At 42.3% G+C, this 8964-nt stretch overlaps 1 protein-coding gene across 2 annotated transcripts in view; it reads right to left on the reverse strand.

Moving 5' to 3' along the window:
• Window positions 1-3793, reverse strand: part of sorl1 (sortilin-related receptor, L(DLR class) A repeats containing) — an 85352-nt gene extending 81559 nt beyond the window's left edge. For both annotated transcript variants that reach the window (XM_005753802.2, XM_005753801.2), the window contains exon 1: window positions 3409-3793. In XM_005753802.2, the coding sequence (XP_005753859.1) occupies window positions 3409-3729 (321 nt within the window). In that variant the 5' untranslated portion in view covers window positions 3730-3793. The remainder of the gene's footprint in view (window positions 1-3408) is intronic.
• Window positions 3794-8964: the final 5171 nt, after the last annotated feature.

An 8964-nucleotide genomic window follows, 5' to 3' on the forward strand; every position in this document is an offset into this window, starting at 1 on the left:
AGGACAAGAGCGGCGAGGTCTATCGCGATAGCTTAATTTCTCTATCGAGTAAAAGTTATATCGCGATACATATCGTTATCGTTCTATCGCCCAGCTCTACCGTGATGTCATGTGATCAGGGTCCTGCTGGCTGTGCAGCATATGAGGCTGAAAACTATAAGAGACAGAGCTACATTGGCCCCCAGACTCTGGAACTCTCTGACAGCAGTTTGTACAGTTTTATTTACTTTAACTTTACTTTTAATCCTGACCTGAAGCAAACAGCTAGAAGAAGAATAGAATGGCTTCAGGACAATGAGTGACAGTCCTTGAGTGGCTGAGCCAAAGCCCAACCCACAGAGCATCAGTGGAAAGAAGGGTTGGTTGATTTAACCTCAAAGTTAGATCAAGTTAATTTTGGCAAAATCATAATATTACCATAATGATATTTTTTACGACACTTTTATACCATGTAAAACGCTGTAGTGCTGTTATGATCGATCATAATAACAGAGGCATGACTAATGCTGTTCACAGACAGACAGAAAACACTGCTCAGATCCAGATGTGTGAACCTGCAGCGCCTCAGGTGCTGAATTACGCAACATTTTTTTAACTTTGACCAAAAAAGTGTAATTCTACATAGTTTAAGTGTCCCTTAAGTGGTTTTAAAACCAAATACACTCTAATTCGAGGTTATCAAATATGAAAAAACAGAAACCTAAAGACTAAATAAGTGAGACTCTGCAGATCAATGAATAATAAAAAAAATACCTTGAACACATTTGCAGCCTAATAAAATCTTAGCATTTTCTATTTTTTAATAACTTGAGTCCTATCGTGAACTCCTGGGTGTTTCTGCATTTTTATCAATTATTTAATATCAATTTTATCAAATCAGACAAACTGCAGCTGTTTGAAGTGTTGCACTTCTAGGACAACACACTGTTTCAAGAGAGCATGTGAGCGCTGAAGCAGGTGGGTTGTGTGAGAAGTTTAGTAGGAATTTTGCCCAGTGAAGGTCCTTAGATATGAAGACTTACTAAGACTGGGAAATAATGATAGCACAGCTTTCAAGCTTTCACCATTCTAGCTTGGTCATGGCTGACACAATGAGGGAAGCTTCCCGCATTCGGACACAGAGAAAATACATTGAAACTTCCTGCCGTGAACTCTGGTTTGGCATAAAGCTGCCATTGTCCACAGCTCCATCTGACCTTCACATTAATGGCGTCATCCAAACCTGTGATATTCTCATCTTCCAACAGTCGAGGCTGATTAGGTGAACAGATTCACGATCAAGTATGCACACTGCACCCAACTCAGACAGTCATTACCTCTAATTACAATGCCTGCTCGAGGACCTTAACAAGTTTAGTCAAACCACTACAAGCCAACGGGGACAGCGAGCTGAGGAGCAAACACTCGACCAGCCAACCTCCTCCAGCCTTATCGTTCACCAGTGACAAAACATGATCCCGATGTGACTCTCTGGAGGCTATAGCTGTGTTTTGACTGAAGGCATCACCAGAAGTGTCAGTCAGCACGAGAAAGCAGCTCGATGACAACTCGTGGACACGTCCATTTGCCTCTCTTCTCTCGTACAAAGCATTCGTTGGGTTTTTAAACAGACACAGATACTTTTATCTGTTCCTTGAAAACCAATATATACATTTTGCCACCGATTAAACACTAAACAATATTTGTTTTCACACTCCAACTTTTTTCTGCTGCTTTTTCAAAAGAGTAACTTGACTTGTTTCCTAAATTTACAGCCATTTGATTCTCTGGATCTTTTACATTTATCTGTATGCCTCATTGGAAAATGATCCTTATGCATCTTATAGTGAGCCTTAGCGGAGCCCCTCAGTTGATCCACTGTCTGACCAAAGGTGTTTTAGCTCTCTTCCCCTCCCTTTGCTCTGATTGGCTGCCCCTCACAAAGAATGATGTGGCAGGTTGGTGAAAATATGGAATATAATAAAAAGTTTTCTTTAAACAATGATGTTATGTTGTTCATCTTTCAGAACTGAACCCAAAGTTTTCCTGTTTACTATCATACTGCAGGACGACAGTCTACAGATTCTTACCTGCAGGTGTTCAGACTCCTGAACACTCAGTGACTGGGATCACACACACACACCTTCAGGCACCAAGTTACTTTTTGCACAGTACTCAGTATTTAGCACATTTCCATTGCAGGCTCTTGTCTTGGGTTTTTTTTGCAATTTTTGCACATTGCACTTTACATAGTCCTGTGTTCGTCTGTTGTATGTAATATGTAGCGTCGCGGTCTCGGAGGAACGCTGTATCATCTCAAGCTGTACTGTACCACTGTACATGGTTGAGATGACAATAAAAGCCAGTTGACTTGAAAAGGTTTCCAGCAAAGTTCATCATACTTGAAATGGAGAACCACGGTGATGAATTCCTTTTTCTTTAGTGGAAGTGAGCTGTTTCTTCCTGTCAGTTGTGTTCCCTTGGCACAACTGAAGCTGTAATGCTTCATTAAACAACCTTCGTCATGCTGTCGTCTGTGCATGCTCAATAACTGTATAATCCCACAAGACAACAAAGAGTGCAATAGCATTATATTTATTACAATGCATTGTAATGAATACCAATGCTATAATAGCACTTAAGAGCACTGTAGTTAACCATTACTGGGCTCCACCTTCTCCTTAGCAAAGAATACTATGGGCGAGGGGGGCAAGGACACAGATAAGTGGACAAACCGATGCAGCAGCTGTGGAAGTGGCCCAAAGGTGCAAATCACCAGGAAAACATTTGCTTTTACATTTAGCCAAACTGAGGTCAGTGACCTGGGGTGTGGAGAGCTCCACGCATAATTCCACTTAAAATTTGGAATTTCTTGCTCTGTCTGCCTCCGTGGGCTCTTTGTATGGGATCCACGTTTGGTGATTTCGCTTCAGCCCACCCCCCGGAGACGGCAGGTAAAGACACGGACATTTGTTTCGCACCTAGCGTTAGCACCAGTCCCCTTACACTGACACCAAACCCTCTGCCTAATTCACTTTTCTGGTCTTGTTACGCTTCCGTTCCCTGGCACGACAAAGGAGATGTTTCGGGAACTCCGTTGAACATACGCAGTGTCTTACTTTTGTCTCGTTTCTTCAGCGACAGTCGAAAGTGTCGCGGACAGGTTGCCGCTGACCAATTACATTCATTTGAATGAACGTTTAGTGAATTGTAATGTTACACTGCCGGTGTGACGTTTAAAGGCATCAGGTAAACCGACCCCCACACAACAGGAGCCTGCTTCAAGCATAAGGTGCAGGAATTGATGCTACTTCGGAAACAACAGTGCGTAATTTCTTTACGCCACCCATACCAGTAAGGTCAGGCTGAGGTGAAGCTCGATGTGCGCGTCAAAGTGAGCGGTATCACGCAGTTAATGCGTTATATTACCTGGCCGTACACCTTTGGCATCGCCGGTTTACCAGCGCTCCGGCGACTTCGATGCTGCGGGTAGACGCTGGAGACCGACCCGCCTTCGATTCCACTGCGAGCGGGCAGATGCAGCGCTCGAGCCGCGGAGCCACCTCCATCTCCGTGCAGTGAAGCCTCACTTGCTTCTATTGTGAAAAATCCTCTGTTTTGCGGCAGCATGTAACGCTGCTCAGGATGAAGACGAAGAGTCGACGAGTTTATTCCTGCCACGCTGAGGACCAATAAATACAACACACAGCGAAGAGAGGACAGCATCTCGCCCGCTCGTGATAACGCCATGTTTGTGTATGTTTTGCCTTTTGGATTAGGTAAGACCGAAGAGCTCCTTCTACTGGCAGCCACTGCTACATTCGCAAGCCATGGGAAATTTCAGGAAGTACCACATTTCTCAGCTTCAAATATGCTTTTGCTGGATCGGTATCACACGCAAAGGCTGTGAACAAGCCTCCCGGTGTCCACGCCATTTGTTTAAGGAGGCACACGAATTACACAACGACAACTCTGACAAATGCAAATAAAAAACAACGCAACAGCAAACGTTATAGCCTGCCTAGTACATGAAATGTAGAAAGCCCGAGCCAAAGCCGAGCACATACAAACACAGACTGCTATGTAACACGTATCAGCAAGCAGTACTATCGTGTAAATTCTTTACTTCGCACAAACACATCAGCATCGTTTTTATTAGTGAAAACGGTGTTTTACAAAGGGGACATTTATGACGCTGTAGCGCACAAAATAAAATACAACCCACAAATACAACCAGACCGTAAAGGTACCACTTACACCTCAACAATAAATATATTGTAGCTGTAGCACATTAAACGTTCTGGTGGTAAATTAATCTGTGACTAGTTGAGCTCTCATTAGTGACACAGTCTCACATTCACATTGTGCTTTTACTCATGGCTGAGGGCTTTGCCAAACAGTCAAACACACTCACAGCACCCAAAGACATTCAGTGTAATTTCATTCAGGTTCATTTGTATAGCACCAAATCACAACAACAGACACGTCAAGGTGGTTTATACTGTAAGGTGAAGACAACAGTATTCTGGAGAAATCCCACAACACTCAAATGAGCTCATACGCAGGCTTCTTGCAATGGTGGGAAGAAAAGGAAGAAATCTCAGGCAGATCCAGGCTCAGGGAGGGGCAGCTATCTGCTGCCACTGGTTTGGGGGTGAGGGGGGAAAGAAGAGAAGAAAGAGATGCAGACTTACGTTCCACGATACCACACGGCAGGCCTTTATCTTTTGTCTTATTGCTCTGAGTTAGCTGTAGGGATCATTGCTACTCTCACATTTACATATAAAGCTCCATGGACACCCAGCACTGATGACCATTGTCCTCACGCTAAGCAGCTATTGTTGGCACACAGTAAGAAGGTCCTGGTATTGAACTCACACAGACAGGGCCCTTTTGTGTAGACTTGGATGTTCTCCCTTAGCTTTCATTTTATGCAGGAGTTCCAGTTCTGCCACTCTCAGTAAATGAGCACAGTATGGTTAAGAAGTGAAACTGAGTGGGGGTAATCTTGAAGGAAGAAAATGTGAACAGTACTATGGAGGTGAAGAGAGTGTCGGAAAGGATCACGAGTTTGAAGCTGGAAATTGAAAGGGTGATGTTGAATGATGTCAGCATCCGTGCCCCGCAGGTTGGATGTTTGATGAAACAGGAATTCTGGAGAAATCGGATAAAGTGAACAGAGGCGATGAGGAAGTGTTGGATAGGTACGGTGTTAAGGAGAGTAATACAGAGGGACAGATGGTTGTGGATTTTACAAAATGGGTGGAAATGGTTGCTGTGAACACTGACCTTAAGAAGAGGCAGAGACAGGATAACATGAGAGTGGAGGAGGCTGCACACAGGTGGACTACATTTTTATGCAGAAGATAAAATCTAAAATAGACAGGAGACCACAAGATGGTATCAGGGGAGAGCTCGCTTGGTTGGTAGTCTGTAGGATGGCTTTCAATTCAAGAAGTGAAAGTGAATGAAAGCAGAGGAAAGGATTAAATGGTGAAAGCTGAAGAAAGACGAATATTACACAGAGTTCAGGGAGGAGCTGAAAAGCTCTGGGTGGGAAGAAAAAGTGTGACAATCAAAGAGATGAGTAGACGTGAGTACTGGGAAGCTAGGTGTACAACGAAGAGAACGGTGACAAAAGCAGAGGCTTATAGTGAGAGGTATGTTAGACTGACACTAAAGAAGGAGAATAGGAATCATTGGCTAGACAGAGAGATTAAGCAGCTTAGATTAATGATGAAGATGGAAATATGCTAACAAGTGAATAGTTCGAGGAGCTGATCAATATAGAAAATGAGAGAAAGAGAAGGATGGCTGACAGACGAGGTCAGGCAGGCGTCTCTGTGGAGGAGGATATATGAAGATGACACTGAGATCTGTAATGAGCCTAAGGAGAGGCTGGAAGAGAGTCTGGAGCGGTGGAGGTATGCTCTGGGAAGAAGAGGAAGGACAGTCAGCACGAGCAAGACAGAATGGATGTGTGTGAGTATCGGGGAGAGGTGAAAGGTGAACATGCAAGGATAAATACTGAAGGTCTGAATAAAGTTTGGAACAAAGACGTTATTCTTGTTCTTCTGCTTCTGTAAACATCTACTGTGGATTTTAAGTCAAATAATCAACATGTGAGTAAAGTGCAGACTTTCAGCTTGAATTTAATTCATTTTGCAAATATTTTGCAGAACCTGTTAGAGAATAACAAGAATGCTCATACACAGTGCCCCAATTCAGTGACAAGCTGTTTGATGGCCTGCCCTCTCGTTTCTCATGACAAATGAAGCAGACATAATATCAGAATTTTTAAAAACCCAAATAAACCCGTCAGAGAGACAGCAAAAACTTTAGCTTGTTAGAAAGAATGAAAACAGTGACCAGCTCAGCAATGCCAAGAAGGACTGAAAGACCACAAAAGACAACTAAAGGACATGAATTTAGTCCTTTTACTGTAATTTTTACAGAATTACAGTAAAAAACAAAAGATCTAACCAAATCAAGAACACCCTTTAGCAGAGGAGTGTATGCCTGTCAAAGTCTACACAATCAAGAGACACCTTCACGACTGGAAAGCAGAGGATTTTTAGGAAGGTACAAACCGGTGATTAAGACCAGGAAGGTCAGATCAGACTTTGCAGTGCACATCTGCACCGTTCTGTAAAAGAAATCTTTGGACAGATGAAACAAACTGAAACAAACGTCGACTTGTAGAAGAGCAATGAGAAGAGAAAAATCTGGAGGAGTGAAACGGCTCATGGTCCAAAGCAGACCACATTATCTGTGTAACGCAGCAGCATTGTTGCATGTATGGGCACGTCATGCTGCCAGTGTAACCAGGTCACCAGTGTTTATTGATGATGTGACTGCTGATAAGTAAAAGGATGAAGTCTGACGTGTACAGAGGTAAACTCCAGGCTCAGGTTCAGCCAAATGCTGCAAAGCTGAAACCGAGTGCAGAGAGAACCACAAACAAGGAGCAGCTCAGGCCGACTGCAGTAAAGCCTGGCAGAGCAACTCCAGGGAGGAAGCAACATTTGGTGCTGACCATGGGTTCGAGGCTTTAGGCAGTCATTGACTGCAAAGTTTTGTCATCCAAATATTAAAAAGAGTTTTTATATTTAAAATTATGTTTAGTCTGTCTCGTTAATTTTGATCTTCTAAAAATGGAGGACAATTTATAAAAAAGTCTGCCTTAAACAGTTTATGAAAAACAGTTCACTGTAGAGTTAAAGCTAAAAGTTGAATCACATAGTGATTGATTTACAATCCAGTGTGTCACTGCACCGAACAGTATAGAGGACACTTCCCTGGGTCATCCATCCCAAGCTATGGACAGGACACTAAAGAGTTGAAGACAGGTAGTGCAGGTAGCACAGAGTGGGTGGAGACGAGTGTTGTCCAGAACACTGAAGATGGGTTGTGGACTGCACTTCACGATGACAGGAACTCAAAGCATACCACCAAGGCAACAATGGAGTGGCTAAAGACCTCAGTCCTATGGAAAGAAGATGAAGTTACCGGGGGTCAGCCAAGAACATAAAAGATTCAAAGAGTTCCTGGAAAGAGGGGTGGACCAGAATCCCTCCTGAGATGGGTGCAAACCTGGTGACCGAGCACAAGAAATGTTTTAAGCGTTTCTCAAGTATTAAGTCATGTTTTGCTCAATCAAATACTTATTTATCTCAATGGCATTCAAATCCATTTATAACTTTTATGTAATATTTGGGTGATATTCCATCTCTCCTCATTAAAATCAAAGTACCATAAATATATAATATTCTAATAATAATACTGTTCATTTCTTTGTAAGTAAACAGTTGATTGTTGATGTGCAGTTGTGGTTAAGCTGCTTTAGCTCTCAGCTGTACCTTCATATTCTAAAATGAGCAGACCATCCTTACTATCAGCATATAATTTACCTGAATTTGGGATTGTTCCCAACACCAATAATATTGCCAATATTAGCTAACAGTAGTACAGATTTTTTAGGGAAAGCCTACAATACATTTGCTGTGCCATCGTTTAGTGTATATGCATGTTAAGTTGTCATTTTCACTAGAAGAATTCAGGTTTATGTATGGCCAGAGACATTGTGTTGCTTCCTATAAAAAGAATGCACAATGAGCAAATCACTTTACATGTAGACGTGTAGATGTTGCCAACAGAAAGTCTCTGAGACGGCCAACCCTGAGCAGTACACAGACTCTCGTGAGTCAGATCCTTACTGAATATAACGTGGCTCTGTTCTCTCTCTGGTATTCTTTACTACCGCTCAGTCTGGATTGTGACGGGATAAATCTGTGCTTCCCCATCCTCTTTAAAGTATTACTGTATGCTATGTGTGCAGTCAAAGTGCAAATTGTTTATACAGCTCTGCAATATTACCATATTTCTCCACAATATCTCCAGTTGGTGGTCGATTTCCTCCACTTTACTTTCATTGATTTCTTTCTTCAGAGATTACTTTCAGAAACATCCTCCAAGATTCTCCTTTTTTCTGCACAATCTTTGAATTATTTGGATATCGACTGGATTCCCACTGGACAAAAGAATTAGTCTTTGTTATAACAATATCACAGGTATAATATGCAGCCAGGAGCAGGGTTTAATCATGGTATAAAATGCAGATTAGAGACAGGCCTATTGTTTTTGGTTTGGTTTAGTTTGAATCAAGTGTAAATGTCTTAACTTCCACCAAATTAACAAACCTTTCACCTGTTTGGAAATGCCAGCAAAAGAAAAGTGTAATTTAAAAAAGTACGAGGATTCATTTCAAATATCTCATCTTCTATTTTCTGAAGAATGGCTTGTTTAGCATGTGGCTTAAAATAAACCAAGTCTGGACCCTAGATTGTCTTTGGTGTCTTGGTGGATGTTAAGAGGTTAACTGTGCTGTTGGGTTTTGTGTGTGTGTCAAGTCAACATGGTATGCAGGGTGCTCAGCTGCGGACAGGAAAGTACTGCAGAGGGTCATCAACACAGCCCAGAAGATCA

Source organism: Pundamilia nyererei, unplaced genomic scaffold, assembly GCF_000239375.1.
Source record: "Pundamilia nyererei isolate P.nyererei 1_Seehausen unplaced genomic scaffold, PunNye1.0 scaffold00466, whole genome shotgun sequence".
Classification (NCBI taxonomy): Eukaryota; Metazoa; Chordata; class Actinopteri; order Cichliformes; family Cichlidae; genus Pundamilia; species Pundamilia nyererei.